At 41.2% G+C, this 17,644-nt stretch overlaps 1 protein-coding gene across 4 annotated transcripts in view; it reads left to right on the forward strand.

Moving 5' to 3' along the window:
- Positions 1 to 1,231: 1,231 nt before the first annotated feature.
- Positions 1,232 to 17,644, forward strand: part of NISCH (nischarin) — a 44,884-nt gene continuing 28,471 nt past the window's right edge. For 3 of the 4 annotated variants that reach the window (XR_013957624.1, XM_080625330.1, XM_080625332.1), the window contains exons 1-8: positions 1,232 to 1,463; positions 6,888 to 6,971; positions 7,510 to 7,692; positions 11,608 to 11,656; positions 13,231 to 13,394; positions 14,905 to 15,000; positions 15,989 to 16,084; positions 16,649 to 16,801. Coding sequence is in view for 3 of the 4 variants with exons in the window: in XM_080625330.1 (XP_080481456.1) it covers positions 1,377 to 1,463; positions 6,888 to 6,971; positions 7,510 to 7,692; positions 11,608 to 11,656; positions 13,231 to 13,394; positions 14,905 to 15,000; positions 15,989 to 16,084; positions 16,649 to 16,801 (912 nt within the window). In the remaining variant the exon portion in view is untranslated. Of the gene's footprint in view, positions 1,550 to 6,887; positions 6,972 to 7,509; positions 7,693 to 11,607; positions 11,657 to 13,230; positions 13,395 to 14,904; positions 15,001 to 15,988; positions 16,085 to 16,648; positions 16,802 to 17,644 lie in introns of all 4 variants that reach the window. The other variant, XM_080625331.1, reaches the window with a different exon arrangement.

The raw sequence follows: 17,644 nt of genomic DNA on the forward strand, positions 1-17,644 counted from the left end.
GAAATATAACAAGGGGAAGTGTAGAGTCCTGCATCTGGGCAGGAACAACCCTAGGTTCCAGTACAGGTTGGGGAATAACCTATTAGAGAGCAATGTAGGGGAAAAGGACCTGGGGGTCCTAGTGGAGGGCAGAATGACCATGAGCCAACACTGTGCCCTTGTGGCCAGGAAGGCCGATGGCATCCTGGGGTGTATTAGAAGGGGGGTGGTCAGTAGGTCAAGAGAGGTCCTCCTTCCCCTCTACTCTGCCCTGGTGAGACCGCATCTGGAATATTGTGTCCAGTTCTGGGCCCCTCAGTTCAAGAAGGACAGGGATCTGCTGGAGAGAGTCCAGCGCAGGGTGACAAAGATGATTAAGGGAGTGGAGCATCTCCCTTATGAGGAAAGGCTGAGGGAGCTGGGTCTCTTCAGTTTGGAAAAGAGGAGACTGAGGGGTGACTTCATTAACGTTTATAAATACATACAGGGTGAGTGTCACGAGGATGGAGCCAGGCTCTTCTCAGTGGCAAACAATGATAGGACAAGGGGTAGTGGGCTCAAACTGGAACACAAGAGGTTCCACTTAAACTTGAGAAGAAACTTCTCAGTGAGGGTGACGGAACACTGGAACAGGCTGCCCAGGGAGGTTGTGGAGTCTCCTTCTCTGGAGACATTCAAAACTCGCCTGGATGCCTTCCTGTGTAACCTCATCTAGGTGTTCCTGCTCCAGCAGGGGGATTGGACTAGATGATCTTTTGAGGTCCCTTCCAATTCCTAATATTGTGTGATTCTGTGAAAACAAAGTAAGGTCAAGGGACCCGCACAGAAGACACAGTTCTGGGGGATAAAGTGGCAAGATGGACACTGTCAGATCCCCACAGATGTGTTCAGCAAGATTATAGCAATGTCTCAAGGCCTGAACCTGAACGCCTACGACTGCCTGTACTGCAGTGTACTGCCCGGGGCAGCACTGTACAGCACAGCACCGCACAGCACAGCACCGCACAGCACAGCACCGCTCGTACCCCGCACTGTCCCGCACACCGCTGCAGCGCTGGACGTCATGCTCCAGCGCTCAGCACAGCTGTGCGTGACGCTACGCGAGCGTACCCGCGCCCAGGCACCCGAAACCCCGCCTCTCTCGGCGACAAGCCCCACCCCCAGCAACAAACCCCGCCCCCAACAACAAGCCCCGCTCCTTCCACCGCTGGCGTCTGCCAATAAAGAGGCAGCGGCCGGGGCGAGCCGCACCCTGAGGGGGTGGCTAAGCCAAGATGGCGGCTGAAGGACAGCGGGCCCGGCTCGACGCCAGTGCGGACGGCGGTGGTGGCAGCCGGAGGGGAGTGGTGACGGCGTGAGCGCGGCGAAGGCCGGTCCACTGCGGTTCTTGCGGCGTTATGGAAGCGGCTGCAGGGGGCGAGGACGGCGAGGACCCCCCGCGGGAGGCCCGAGTCCTGGGTTCCGAGCTGGTGGAGACCTACACGGTGCGGGGCTGGAGGGAGTCCCCGCGGGGGCGAGTGGCGAGGCCGTGAGGGACGTGCCGGGGAGGCGACGTTGGTGGCAACGAGGGGTGAGGAGTGGGGGAGCGGACCCATCTCGCCGCCGCCTCAGGCAGCGGCGAGGTACCGAGGGAGCGTACGAGGCCGGTCTTGGTGTCGGCTGCCTCCTGCCTGATGCCGCCGCTCCAGCCCGGCGCTGGGGAAGCCGGGCAGCAGATCCCGGCTTTGTACCCGCGGTAAAGCCAGAGCGAGTATAATTTGGCAGAAGTTTGTGAGTGGTTTCTGCCCCTGTGGAGGGACCTGTGTTGTGGGAAACCGGCCGGAAGGCGCCGGGCTGCGGGTCTCGGCCGGCGCAGATCGCCCTGAGCCTTTCGGAGCTTTGACCCTTCGGGAAAGCTGGTGTTTACAGCACACAGGGGCTGTGTTTGCAGATGTCGTGGTCTTGCTCATATATACCTATATATGCATGTCTAAATGTATGTGTGCATATGATTATGACAGAATTGTCATGGAGTAAACATGGCTTTTAAAGCTGGAGCAAATATAGTGGGAAATTTTTTTCTTCAGGTGAAAATACATAAAAATTCTTCTTGAAAAGATAATGCTATTTTCAGAGGAAATCAGATTATTTGGGACAGATAGCTTTTTCTCATGCCCTACAGAAAGAGGAAAGATTGTGAGCAGTGTGTTTGTTTTGGGGAAGGAATTAAATGTTTGATGTATAACTTGTTTTTCAACTGGTTGCATTCTACCAAGAGTTAATTGGTCTGTTTTTCAGGAAGAAGCTCATCTTGAAACAAACCTCAGTATGATTGCAGCCAGTAAACATCTTGAGCACACCACCCTTTAGTTATATAACTAAAAGTGTTTTCTGCTCCTTTTAATGTGATTTGAATGATTATATAGAACGCATGTAATGACACCAGGTTTCTTTCTGCTGTAGGAACCTGAAAGAAAAGGGAGTGGTGGTTTAGAAAGGCGGTATTTGTAAAGCTGTGTAACAGTTTCAAGTAATACTTCAGGTTACTGACTCTGGAAAGGTACTCACAGAAAACAGTGCAACAGGAGAGTGATTTCTAAGTTTTTTGTAGGACAGAGCATGTACACAGCTGTAGTACATGAAGGGTTTAGTGCCTTTCCAGTTAATGACCCTTGAAACATCACTGTGTGGGAATTACTGTCAGGTGGTGAGTAACCATGTTTATGGACAAGAATGTAATGAGCATGGTGGCTGGAAACTTTAATTTCAGGTGTGAACTAAGACTCAGCAGTGTTCATGTTGGTGTTGAGAATTTTGCAATACCAGTGAATGAGAAATTCAGGTGAATTTAGTTGCGAACATTAAAATGTTATCTGCCCCCTTAAGCCCCAGGTGGTTATGGATGCAAGAGGTAAAATGTTAGCTCCTGTGCTGCTTCAGCCTGCAAACTAGTATTATGGTTCAGCCAACCTTTATGTGGCTGCTACCATTAATGTGCTAGACTGAGCTGTAGTTCAGGTGTATAACTGTGCTCCAGGTAGTGTTCAGCAGATCAGCTGATAGTGGGGAATAACATCTTAAACTGCTGAGGCTAAACCCAAGGAAGCTTATTTCTTCAAAGCCAGATTTCTTTTTTTTTTTTAATGATTAGGGTCCTGAAGATGCCATGTTACTTTAATGCCATTTTTTCTTGGGAGCTTTAAAAGTAAGGTGTTTGAAAGGCAACGTTTATCAGTATTTGGTCCTACTTTGATTCTCTTGCTGCATTTTTGAATGAGTTGTGGCATTAAGCTTACCTGTGTATAAGCCTTCTAAAGCTGTTGGCAGGACTTCAAGCCTGCAGCCAGTTTGTTTGAGATAGACCCAAGCCATTAGAAATGTAGGAATAGATCTTTAAATAAAAGCAGAAATTGTATAAAATTGTTTACAAGGTGAAATGTTTTACAAGAATTAGCATTCGTGTTTCAAAATTAGATTAAAATTAGACACTTAAGAACATGATAAAGACCTGTACTAGAGCAGAAGTGAAGAAATTAGATGATGTAGAAGTCAGGCAAATCTGGTGGATGTGAGAAAGGAAATATGGCTGTGGCAAGCTACATATTTATCTGTTAAACATGTAGTCAAGGTGGCAGTGGTCCTTGGTTTTGAGTTATTTTTCCTCTTGGCATGTGTACTTTCCACTGTACTCTGTATTTGAGAGCTCAATCTCAATAGAATTCAGATTTATTTCAATGATATCCATTTTACAGCTGTGAGATTAAATCCTGTAAAATATGTCAGGGAGGCCCACAGTTCTGTGTCATTTTGAAGGTGCTTTAAAAAATGTGATTCTTATTGGAGTTATTAGTGTGACAGGTAAAGTATGGATAAATCCAGCAGGAAAAAATACTGCACTTACTGATGCTTTCTTCTGTTGGGCTAGAACACTATGAGCACTTTTACTAGGTATTTCTCCTGCATGTCAGCTTGATGCTGACTGAAAACTGGCTGGTTGCAGAAGGCCTCAAGGCTGCCAGTGTTTCCTTTGTTTACTACTATACTTTTGTTTGGCCTAGAGTTGCCTTCCTGCTTTTCCTGTCTTTTGCAGCTGTTTTTAGTGTAATTACTAGCTTTGATATTTAAGGAAAATACTGTGGCTTCCTTTAATGGGTGTAAAGTGTCTGACTACTTGATGAAGCAGAGAGAAGGAGATGTATTTGCATCAGTACTCTGGAATTTGGGACCTACTGGCTGCAGTCACACCTGTGTCCCAGGCTTCCTGTGAGCAGCACTGTCTGTCATCTGTCTTTTTCTTTACAGTACTGAAGTATGTGAGGTTGGATGAGAGATGCTGTAAAATTCAAGCTTTCTGTGGAAAGTGAAATGGACAAGCTTTTGTAATGTGTGCATCTTAAAAAAAAAATTAGTAAATATTTCCCCTTTAAATACTAGCAAAATGAAAGCATGCTGTTTGGTGGGGTGACTACTGCAAAGTTTGTAGAAAATACTGAAAATACACAGCACTGCAGATACACTAAACACTTTAAAAAGTAGAATTTAGCCAAAACAACTCATTAATTGAAAGATGTACAAAGTTTATTACACAGAAAAGTTTGATAGAGACATGGGGAGGAGGAAAAGATGTGAATGTAAATACTTTTGTATTAGCTTAATAGAAATGCAGTTAATGGTATAAATATGGGTGGAGGCTTCATGTGGTATATTTGGGAGACAGTGAAGTGTGAGAGAATTTCATCATCCATCTACTTATGCCTTCTAGCAGTTGACTTGACAGGTAGGCAGTCCTTGAAGAAGCTTAACCTAAACTGGCAGCCTTGTCGTATTAGTGCATTTGAAATTAATTGAAGATGAATTTAGATATGTCTTTTTTAGAAACTTAGGGGGGCTTTTATATTGATTTTTGGATTACAACAGGTTTTTGGAGCACGTAAGTATATTGCCTTTGTGTTTGTTCTTCAAGATAATGGTAGCTTGTAGATTGATGTGAAATCGGTTGCTGTCATGCTGCATACTGATGCTGTTTGAGTGGTGAATACGTGCTGCCAGCTCTGGCTGTGTTCTACATGGGGAATGCTATGGCTTTTTAAAGATTTTATTGAAGGAATTGTGTCAGTGCATGTAAACACTCACTTTAACAGATAGTTTCTTGACCAGGCTATCCATTTGGCTCAGTGCTGTGTTTCCAGAAGTGGTCAGTGCTTGCCATTTCAGCAAAAGTATATGAAGCCTGTATTATAAATTTATTGTACACAGAGAGGAGGAACACTCCTTCCTCATCTTGTGAGCTGTCAGTTGTGGGCTGTGAAGTTTACTGTGTTTTCAATGTCTAATCTGAGGGTTTATGCATTGCGTACTTAATCTGTACTCATTTAGCTATACTGCTTGATCTACCATAATTTAGCACAGTCAGCTTTTAAAAACAACTTAGTCTTTTTATTATGGCTCCTAAATGTAGTAATACTCTGGTTCTGACTTTAATCTTCTGGTTTCTTTGATTATCTCCTTGCTTTCCTTAGGGTTACTTTTGAATGCTCAGGTTATTCCTGTTCTAGTTTGTCACCAGCTTGGTGAATAATCCTGATTTGCTGTTTCCCAGTGCAGCGTTATGGGAATACAGACACAGGACTTACTTAATTGAGACTGTAATTCTGTAGGCATTCATCTGTGTTTCCAGTGCTCATCCGAACACTGATGTGTCACTTGCTGTGTGCAGTAGTCAGACATCTTGGTTCACTTCTCAGTAGGACTTGAGTTTTGTTGAGGAAGCCAGTGTCAGATGCTTATAAAAATATAATTGCTATGAGAGAGTTCACATTTTAAAATGCAGGTGGTATTCTATTTTATGTTTGGTAGTGTGCTGCTCTGTACTAACAGGACAGAGTAAAAGGCCAGTGAAAACTGGCCTCTTCAGTAACAAATTGAGACTGTTGATGCTTTTTTTTTTTTCTTCAAGTGTGTTTAGTGCCTAGACATGGAGCATTCTCGTAGCAGCTGTGAGTCAGATCTGTGTGATCTGTGGTAGTAAGCAAGTTCTCAGCTACTAAATGCTTTCAGGATTTGATTACAAATTGGTGTTTTCCCCAAGGAATATAGTTGGATGGGGATAACAGTTTAATTTGTTCAAGTACTTGTAGAACTGGTTTTACTGAGCATTATTTTTTGTGTTATATTTTGTACCTTTTAAATTTCTTTGGGATAGCTTGCTTCTGGCATATCCAAAGGTACATTGTGAGCTTCCTGCAGAACTGGTATTGTTCAATCTGGGAAGTCAACTGCAATGAAAATCTTGAATTGTTTGGTATATGCATGTTTAAAAATACTTAGCCTTTGTAAAGACATGTTGGGTTGCTGTAGATAATTGTAGTGATTCTTTGGGCATAGTTGTAACTCTCAGAAAGCTGTCTTGTGTGTTTTACCCTAAAAGGAATAAAATAATCCAGCCCACCAAAGGATTTGGCTATTTCAGAAGGGTAAATTAAGGGAAGCAGATTTCTGCTTAACTGTGAAGTGACAGCAGGATGCTTGCCAAGTTCCTCTGCCTGTTGTGGAACTTGGTAAATTGAACGAGGGATGCTGCTGTTGCAGGCTTGTTGTGGATAGCTTTGAATACCAACTTAAGTAGCAGGAATCTTCAAAACAGGAAGTAGCTTAGAGATCTTGGTTATTAACCTTTGGGCTGCAAAAATGAAAGCTGTTGCTTTAGATTGCTATCTGTATGGGGGGGGGGGGGGGGGCGGCATCTTACATTAGCAAAGTCACCTTAGACCTTAGAGTCTGGATTAGATTTTAGTTAACTGCGATATTTCAGGCACTTTCAGAATGTAGAATCACCTTATAGTGCTACAATGACCAGCGTGCCTCACAGTGAGCTTCTCTTTAAGTCAAGTTGCTTTGCTGTCCCTTTACTTAAATTTCTTCCTTTCCAGGTGTACATTATTCAGGTCAGTGTTGGCAGTCATCAGTGGACAGTGAAACATCGTTACAGTGACTTTCATGACCTGCATGAAAAGGTAAGAATATTAAAACTGTGCCCTTGGTATTGTACAGTTTATATGGCTCTGTTGTAGGGGACAAATTCTTTCCTAAATAAAGAGTGAGAATATCTGCCAGATACCATCTGAACTGCAGATTAAATCCTTTTTTGTATGAACAATATTATTTCAGCTTGTTACACTTCCCTCTAAAACTGGGGAAGGGTGGCCTTGGGCAGAACCTTCTATCAGAGTGGAGTGCAGGCTTAGAGTCATTAAACTTCCCAAGAGAAATGTTTATGATCAGCTGATCTGGTAACCAAATGCTTGATTGGCACAAAGCCTCTTTTCTAGGTATGGTGGATGGTAAAACTGTTGTTAGTATGATGGGGTAGTTGCTAACCAGTACTGATTTAATAAAGAAGCAGGTGAAAATGAGGGAGAGCCAAGTTTACTGAAGTAATTTTATTTTTGGATCTTACCAGGATCAGGCAACATGCTCTTAATGTGTTCTGTTGCATCTTTTGTACAAGTTCAGGTAGTGAGTTGGGTTTTAACTCTGGTCTTTGTCTTTCAGCTTGTTTCAGAAAAGAAAATAGATAAAAATCTGTTACCTCCTAAGAAGATTATTGGAAAAAATTCCAAAAGCCTGGTGGAAAAAAGACAAAAGGAATTAGAGGTCTACCTGCAAACTCTGCTAGTCAAGTTCCCTGTTACTGCTCCAAAAGTTTTGTCACACTTCCTACACTTTGATTTATATGTGAGTTATGTTTTTAGCATATGAATGGAAGCCTGAGTGTCTTTCTCTGGCTCTGTGACTTGGAGAGAATTGTGTGGAATCTTTGCAAAGCAGCTGAAACTGCTCTTTTTCACCATTTTGCACAATGTAATAAACAAAGCAAATTTAAAGATTTCTGACACCACTTTATTGCTGCAGATACTGTGCTGAGCTGTAGTGTGGGTAGGGACTTCAAGAGGAGAAGGTAAATGCTGGCAGGATAGTTGGAAGCTGTGGATAAATGTGAAGCTAAATTGGTTGTTAGGCTGAAGTCAATAGCACTAGCTCTCTGAAGAAACATTGTATAATTGATCCACACCCCCTACTTAGTGGTTAATGGTTAGAGCTGTGGTTCATGCTAAAACAGTTTCCAGTAGCCCAAATGAAGAAAAATGGTGCTTCTCAGTGGAAAGAGCACTGATGGAGTGCCCTCTGGAGAACCATCTCCAGCTAGCAGACAGAATGTTACAGTAAAGGATGCTTGAAGAAAGAAGCAATGGCTTGCCTTCATGTTCAGACTGCAATTTGTTCATATATCTCCCATGTATAGTTAGGAGTTGTTTTTTTTCCAGTATGACATCGTGTTGTTAGGGGAAGAATGGAATTTGTAAGATGGAAAATGTACTGGGGAGCTCAATGGAAAGGAGGAACAGTAATTGCTCTTGGGGGAATGTGCTGAGATGGCCCTTAACAATTTCATATAAAGGCTTCAGGAATGAATCACAGGTGGTCCATTGGGTGTGTTAATGAAGTGTTATCAACAAAGAAAAACCTGTTTTAGTTAAGTTACATGAACATAATTATTCTGGTGAGAATTTAGAGTTTGACTTGAATAACAGAAGAAGGTTTACTTTGTAATGTTGCTATTGCACTTCAGATTTGAGTGAGAAGCATTAGTTTGTCACAGTCAAACCCACTAAAATGGATTGGAAGTTTTAACAGATGGCACAAACTACCTGATCACCAGGAAGTAGCATAATTTTTCTGTTCTCTGGCTACTATCTCTTAAATGGTCTGTTTTGTTAATGTTTCAGTGCTATAAACAACAAAGCTTTTTAATGTAGGCAGAATTCTTGCTAGTCCCTCTCTTGGTTTTCAGTTAAACTATTATTATTATTCTTGCTGTAATGTTCATGATTTTTTCCTTTTCCAAAGAAATAGTGTTATTTGGGTATGAATGCTTCCCTGATCTCATATGGTGCTTGTGTTTTAAGAGCAAAGTTATTGCTTAATCTGTATTTCATTGCTTTAGAGCAGTCTGACTTGAGGTATAAACTCAACTGGTTTTGCTTGGAACTTTACTTTTAAATATTTACCAAAAAAGTTGGTTATTCAGCAGAAAAGCTAAATACTTACCACAGCACTTCTACTGGAAAATGACCTTCCTGTAGAACTTTGATCTTCTAAAATATCTTTAATACCAAACAGCCCATGTTAGTGCTTGAGCCATTATTATAATCCCTGATAGGACAAGGGGTAATGGGTGTAAACTGGAGCATAAGAGGTTCCATGTGAACATCAGGAAAAACTTCTTTACTGTGAGAGTGACAGAGCACTGGAACAGGTTGCCCAGGGGGGTTGTGGAGTCTCCTATGTTGGAGATATTCAAGGCCCGGCTGGACAAGTTCCTGTGTGATGTACTCTAGGTTACCCTGCTCTTGCAGGGGGATTGGACTAGATGATCTTTTGAGGTCCCTTCCAACCCTCAGGATTCTGTGATATATGTAGGAAGGCTGCAGTATTTTTTGTCTATACTTACTTGTAGTCTTTCCAGTAGGAATTGTTTAATTTTATTTTGCAGGTTAATAGAATTAAATGCAGTAGAAATTCCTAACATAGAATCATAGAATAGTTAGGGTTAGAAAGGACCTTAAGATCATCTAGTTCCAACCCCCCTGCCATCGGCAGGGACACCCCACACTAAACCATGCCACCCAAGCCCTCATCCAACCTGGCCTTGAACACTGCCAAGGATGGAGCATTCACAACCTCCCTGGGCAACCCATTCCAGTGCCTCACCACCCTCTCAGTAAAGAATTTCTTCCTTAGATCCAATCTAAACTTCCCCTGTTTAAGTTTGAACCCATTACCCCTTGTCCTGTCACTACAGCCCCTGATGAAGAGTCCATCCCCAGCATCCTTGTAGGCCCCCTTCAGATACTGGAAGGCTGCTATGAGGTCTCCACGCAGCCTTCTCTTCTCCAGGCTGAACAGCCCCAACTTTCTCAGCCTGTCTTCGTACAGGAGGTGCTCCAGTCCCCTGATCATCCTCATGGCCTCCTCTGGACTTGTTCCAACAGTTCCATGTCCTTTTTATGTTGAGGACACCAGAACTGCACACAATACTCCAAGTGAGATCTCATGAGAGCAGAGTAGAGGGGCAGGATCACCTCCTTCGACCTGCTGGTCATGCTCCTTTTGATGCAGCCCAGGACATGGTTGGCTTTCTGGGCTGCGAGCACACACTGAAGCCGGCTCATGCTCATTTTTTCATCAACCAACACCCCAACATAAATACATTAAAACCACTTTGTAGCCCTTACATGTCACAAGGAAAAGCCAGGTGCAGTTTAGAGAAGCATTTTCATGTAACAGTAATATAGAACATTATTGTTATTTTGACATTTAATAAGATGTCTCCAGTGATATGGGGATGCTTATTTTGTTGCACTGTCTTGTACTTTATCATCTCAGAATATTTGGTTTGTTGACTTACAGATAGAAGCTTTAGCAAGAAAAGAATTGAGTACCCACAAACTGCTGTTCAGAGACACCTGCAAACAATGGATCTCTGGATGTGATGCATATATGTATTTAGAGCTGTGACAGAGGTCTCTTGTAGGTCTGACAGAGGAATAGAGTTGCTTGCTTTGCCTGCTAGTGGCTGAACAGTTGAAGTCATCATCTTGTTTCAATTATAAATGTAGAAAAAAGTTCTGCTCTGTCCCAGATGACAAAAGAGATACAGAATATAGTTTTCAATTAAGTCTGTGCATGCCAGAGGAGTGTAATTGGCTTATTCAAATGAGAGTCAGAATTGTTGAATTTCAATTGGAATGCAGCTTCTAGCTTGTTCTCAAAACTATGGTGTGGAGGCTTTGTTCATCCTCAGTGAGTGGGGTTTCAGTTATACTAAGAATGTGCTCTTTAAAATGCTTGCTTCATCAGATGTGCTGAACTGTCTGCTGCAGATGTACTGTGGATTTATTCCCTTGTGATGAATCATGAGGGATTTGTGAGCAAAGTAAACTCATCAAATATTAATTTTGTGATGATCCATAATATCTGTTTATCCTTTGCAGCTACCTTAAAATGATATGCGTGTGTCTAGGGAAAGCTTCACTATCACAAATAGTTTTATTTTGTTCTTTCTGTGGGCTTTTGAGAGAACACTGTTGGAATTGCTCAGAACTATTTCTGGACTTCCACAGAGCATTTGCTTGTTGTGGAGGGGTGTATGCCCAGATAGGGAAATGCTTGTACTGATCTTTGTGAATGTTCAGATTTAGAAACAAATCCCAGCTTTGAGAGCTTTCAGATTTTTCTTTCCTTCTGGAGCTGTCAGTGCCCGGAATGAAGGGTGAGCTCCTGGGTAGGTGCAGGAGGGTGGAGATGATGATGGATGGGGAAAAGGGACTCTTGAATTACTCTGTAGCAGGCATAATAGTTGAAGTACAGAAAACTCATTGCTACTTATATCTCTCTTCTTCCCTGTAGACCTGCTAATCTGAAGTTTTCTGTGTATTAGTGATATTCTAAGGAAAAGTTGAGTGCTTGGTGCATTAGGCTGGTCTTAATGCTGTAGTTGTAGCAGTTTCTTCAAACAGCTTTCTTTCAAGTTGGACTGAAAAATTAGAACCCTAAATATGTAAATAATACTTGGTTTATTCTTTGCAGGAGATCAATGGGATCACTGCTGCATTGGCTGAAGACCTCTTCCACAAAGGTAAAGAACTGGCAAGAATTGAACTGGGAATGTTCTCTGTGTGCTTGCATTCACATACTTGTGATGTTTTATCTCCAGAAAACGAGAGACCTGAATCTTCTGTATCAGATTATGAGACTTTTTTCTTTCCCTTCTTTCCCTTCACCTTTTTCTTGCAGCTTGCGTTTTGATTCAAGCTGCCTTTTGGAATGAGCTGTAACAGTAGTGCAGCTACTTTTGGAAACAGAAGAAATTGGTAAATCGAGGCTTTGAAAAGGGTTTACTAGCTTGTGTCTGTAAAGGACAGGGTGTGGTACTGGTGATCAGGAGCTGTTGCTAACCTTTCTGTCTTGGTATGTTTTAGTGTAACATGTAAGGAAGATTTTTTTTATCAGAGTCCTGATACAGGTGTGTGTTAAATGCAAGAGACCACTTTACATGTCTAAATAATGTTCTTCCAGAATTCAGGAAACATGAGACCACCTTAAGTCAGTTAATTAAAGGATGTGCTTTTCAGGGGCTGGCAGATGAAAATGAAATGCACTTGCTGTAGCTGCAACAGGTCTAATAGGTCCATTGGCAGCAGGAGTCATGTGAAATGATAAGCCCATACTAATTTTGTTTAAAAGAACATGCTAGATGCTACCATGTAATTCTCATGTGAATAGGTAAAGCATGCTTCAGTATGCCATTTCAGATTGTTCTGGCACAAAATTAACTTCAGGTGAAGCCATTTCAGAGTTCTCTCAGCAAATTTTGGAACATTTTAAGGAAGCTTCTGAAGAAATTTCTCCTAACTTTGTAGTGCCTGTAGTCTCACTGGTACCAGAATGACTGATGTCTGACTGCGCAGCTGGACTCTTGGTCTTGCTCCCACTGAAGCCAAAGGGAACTTTACTCCTCAAGCAGAGTTGTCAAATTCTCTATCATGAAAGCTGATGTTCTTGTCCATGAAGTTAAATTGATGCCCCTAACAGGAAGTAGAGAAAGATGGATATTAATTCAGCATGTGTGTGCTTTGACTGCTGTAGTCCACTTTGACTCTTGTGCCTTCAGAGAGGGTTTTGGGTACTGTTTTCTACTCTTCCTAGAATGAAATGGGATTGTAAAAATACCAGATAATGCATTTCATGTTCTGGGAATTTACATTGGTATTAGTGTGGTGAAAGTCCTCATCATCTCAAAGAAAACAATTTGCTACAATTCTGCATTTAGGCAGCATGTCAAAAGATTTAAGTTTTGGGTTTTTTACATGGCATGTGCTGTTTTTATAGAATAAATCCTAACTGCCATAGAACTTAGGGCTGTGTTGGAAAAAGCTTACTAACTCATACATTATATAAATAAACTTGGATTCCAGCCCTCTTTAAAATTGAGGGAAATGTGTCATTAGGTGCATTAGAAGCTTCATGCTTGTGTAATTTTTGCCCATTTGAACACCTGGGTTATGAGGACTTTGATCACTCCATTGTGAGCTTAGAGTATGTGACAAATATTCAGATGTTTAATCTCTAACATTAGGTATTCTGTGTACTCTTTATTCTGTTGTAACCACTGCAACATTGTGTTTGATACCATCATATTCTGTTTTTCAGGAGAGCAGTTGTTAATGGCTGGAGAAGTCTTCACCATCAGACCCTTGCAGTTATATGCTGTCACTCAACAGTTGCTCCAGGGGAAGCCTACATGTGCTAATGGGGATGCCAAAACAGATCTAGGTCATATTCTAGATTTCACTTGTAGACTGAAGTATTTAAAGGTGAGCTATGCTTGCACAAATACTGGAGATGTTTTCTACCAGACTGACATGATTCTTAGCATACTTTTGGAGTCTAGTCTGAATGCACAAGAACTTTACTTGATAGTAAATGCCTGCAAGCACTTAGAAGTCAATGCTAAGTGTTTATTCTTCCAGCTTTCAGTACAGTGTAGTTCTCTAATAAGGATGTTGATTCTCTTGTGTGATATGGTCTCTTCAGCAGTGCTCTCTGTAGAGATGCAGCCATAATCTTCCTGGGTGCTAGTAGGAGTGGGGAGATAGATAAATATTATTCTCTTAAACCCTGCATTCTTTGCGAACACTGGGTAGGCCAGTGTATATGCATACATATGCATGTATACATAAATCCTGTCCCCTTTCTTGCCTTTGACTATATCTAAAAGTTAAAAACCCCCAAAACTAATAAACTCAGTTTCATAGATGAGATGCCCCTGAATTTCTAGCTCAAATACCATTTCAGAATAAATGTGAAGTGGCCTCAGAATAGGTAATTTTTTTCTGGAGTCAGTTTCATTTTTTATAACCAAATAAGTGAATTGGAAAGACTTTTCCAGAGCAATTATTTTACCATTTCATGCTACAGCTCTAACTCTTTAACCTCTTTATTACATGAAGAGCTTCCTTTTAATTGTGTGGTGTGCTCAAAGGGGAAACAAAGTAGTGGAGTGAGGGAAGCTTTACTGGAGGACTGAAGAAGTTGAAAAAGCAGACATCAAACTTGTAATCATATTCCAGTGCATCTTAAGTTGCCTTTGTCATCCTCTGAACAAAGGTTTCTTTGGCTGGAGAAGAGCAATATTGGGAAAATACCCATCTTCAGAATTTCTGGCCCTTCTGAATGCTTGTGAGTGGGCACCTTCAGAGCTTGTAAGACACATATAAGAACAGACGAAAACTTTAGATATTTCTCCCAAAAATCTGTTTACAGCAAATACAAATGAAACTATAAGTGTATTCTATGCTGCCAACATGCTCTGAGGCAAGAATCCAGTGCCTACATGGAAATACTAGATGCATGTTTTAGATGTGTACCCGTGTCTAATGTTTCTTTGAACCTATTTTGTCAACATCTTGAACTTCTTCCACTGTAATGAAATTGAAGACAATTCTGTCTCTGAGGATACAGGTATTCCAAGGAGATGGTCTTTAGTGAATGCAGCTCTAGCTTGGTCAGCTGAGAATGAAGCCTTTGTCAGTCTTGCCTGTGGTATCTTTTTTGCATGCCCCATGTGCTACAAAATACAAGCACAAGGTGGCAGTTCAAGTTCAGTGCTTCAGGTTCAGTGCACTTAGCTGGAGCAACTGCCATTTTTTTCCCTGAAGAGTTAATCTGCAAGTTTTATGAATCATTCCATACTTGAAAAATTAGCTGGAATTCTGGCTGTCATTCCAAGCTACTGTGTTTATGCCATTACCTGTGTAAGGCTATCAGAAATGTGGATGAGTTGGATTGTGTGTGGTAACTCTGTTCTCAAATATTGATTACTAGGTCAGTGGAACAGGAGGACCTTTTGGAACCAGTAACATTCAGGAGCATCTCTTGCCTTTTGATCTGTCAATTTTCAAATCACTTCATCAAATAGAGGTACAACTGAGATAGTGCTTGTATTATATATGCTCTGCAAATGCCAGATCTGCATATCTCTCATAACTGATAATTGTGTGCTTTCATTTGGTGCTAGAACTGAGGAGTGCAGTGTTTAGAAGGACTGTTTCATTTGTGAAAAAAGTACTGTTTCACAGGTCTTCAAAATAAGCTTCAGGTGTAGCTTTGCTTATTGAGGAGGGAAGGTTTTTCATCTTGAGGACTTTGTAATTCTGTGTTCATGATAAGTGTTGGATTGGCTGCACCAGACTGACATTTTCATCTAGTAATGAACACTGCCTGCAAATTAACAGTAGTAATCTGGAAAGAGTTTTTTCAAGGGTGGCAGGAGCTTTCTGTTTACTGTGGCTTCTCTGATACACCAGCAAAAGTGCCAGTTGTGGTTGTACAATGTGTGTGACTGTCCCTAGAGAAGGACTTGGCTGCTGGACAGACCTTGAGTGGTGGTGGTCCAAATAGTGCTACAGGAAAAAGACTCTAATCTTAAACTTGGGTTTGTGTAATTAGCTCACTAGTGTATTAAATACTTATATTAGTATTTTCACTTCTTATGCTTTTTATTTACAATGGAGAGCATGATACCTAACTAATAGTGTCTACAGGTAGAGCCATGGCTTGACATACCTCTCTTTTTGGAAACAGTAATATATTGTCTCCTGTTAAACTGCCTGGGTAGTTTCACACTGAAGAATACATGAGGCAGGTAGAAAGTCAATGGAGAAGAGGCATTTTTTAGATAGCTGTTAGAATTTCAATTTTCTGTAGTCATGTCTAATTTGTTGCTTCAGCTTTACCAAATATTGGAATTTCTGACCTGAGCATCTCAGGAGATTTTAAGGTTGTACTATAACTACTTTCCAAATTGGTGGACAATCTGTTGAAGCTTTTAGCTGCCTCTTCCATGTCTCTTATTTGTCTGTTCTAGCATTTCTGACCTTGTAACATAATTATTTTTTTTTTTTAATAGATCAGTCATTGTGGAGGGAAGCTTATCAAAGGGCTGACTTCATCTAAACATGCTCTGGCCACCATGAGTGTTCGATTTTCAGCAATGTCAATGAAGGTAAGAGTGAGTTCCTACTTCTGGTAAGTGTTCAAAGCACATGCAAAAAATAACACACACATTATGGAAATAGCCATTTGGAGTCCATGTACTTTTCTGTCCTGATTGTTGTGGGTTCTACTTTGTGAAACTGTGAAAGTGTTTGCTAGCTGTTCAGAGTCTCAACTTTAAGTGGGGGAAGTATTTACAAGTGTCTCTTAATGGGGACATTTGTGATGCCTTTATTGAAGTGTATGGTTTTGATATACATCCAGAACTGAATGCATGTGTCTTAACTGTTTTTCTGGGCTGTGATTTGGCAAGGGCTATCCAATAGCACAAAATTCACAGTCCTTCTATTGTTCCTCCACATTCACCAGTGTGGATCATCTGCTGGTATCGAAACTCTCTCCCTGTAGATCTCAATTCTGACCCAGTCAGCTCATATTTTAAGACTTAAAACTTCAAAATTATAAAGCTTAGAAATCTTCCCTATGTACATAACACTCTTTGGATTGGCTCCAAAACTGTTAAGCTTTCACTGAAGGTGCAAACACAATATTTTAGTATTCTTGTCTTAAATAGGAAATCCTAGTGCCTGAGGCCTCTGAGTTTGATCAGTGGGAGCCAGAGGGTGAAACTTCAAGTTGTCCAGTGACAGCAGTTATCCCAACTTGGAGAACTTTGACAACTTTGGATATGAGTCACAATAGCATCTCGCAAATTGATGATTCAGTGGTAAGAAATACTTTTTCATTTGTGGAAGAAAGCATGACTGATCTTTTGTGGTACATTACATGTATCAGGGATTTTGTATTTGCTTTGTATGTGTCTTTTTTCAGGAAGGTTTTCAGTTGCACTTGGTTTATGTTGATTCGCCCACCCAAGTTAATGCTTAGGAGATTTGTTCCTTTACTACTTCGATATTTTCTTTGCTAAAGGAGAAGTTTATCATCCTGTGCTCTATAAGCAACACTGCCATCAGTGCTGACTTTTTGAAACATTTTTACTGTTTTCATTGGCCTTAGGCCACTTACAGAAGTGGTGTGTTTTTAAAAACAGCAAAACATCTCTTGGGCTCAACTTTGGAGTGTTACCAAGGCTGAAGCTTCCTGCATATTTAAGAATCTGGGCTTGCTGGCAGCCTTCTTGACATCAGAACAATATGACGAGCATAAAACAAAAACTTGGAGTATTTTGCTGATACCTTAGAATTACATTTTGCCAATCAGTTAAGAAAAGAGAAATAGCATTAATCACAAGAATGTGTCAAATATGAACATAACTTTTTACTTGAACTACTCTTGTGAAGCAGAAAATAGTTATGTTTGTAGCTCAACTAGAAATCATGGACTTGCAGTGCAGTTCTCTTGTTCAGGATTTTTTGTGATGGTGACTTTAGGTTCTTCAGGTCTGAGTCTAGCCTTAACTCCAAGGTGAATCATTGATGAGATTACAACCAAAATCACTGATGTTAGAATTCAACATCAAGTTCAAGGCACGAGTGCTCCAAAAATAAAAGGCTTTCTGGGTTAAAGTTCATTTTCAAGAGGTTTGTGTGGCCATGTAACACTTGGCTGG

This window comes from Psittacula echo (assembly GCF_963264785.1).
Source record: "Psittacula echo genome assembly, chromosome: 9".
Taxonomy (NCBI): Eukaryota; Metazoa; Chordata; class Aves; order Psittaciformes; family Psittacidae; genus Psittacula; species Psittacula echo.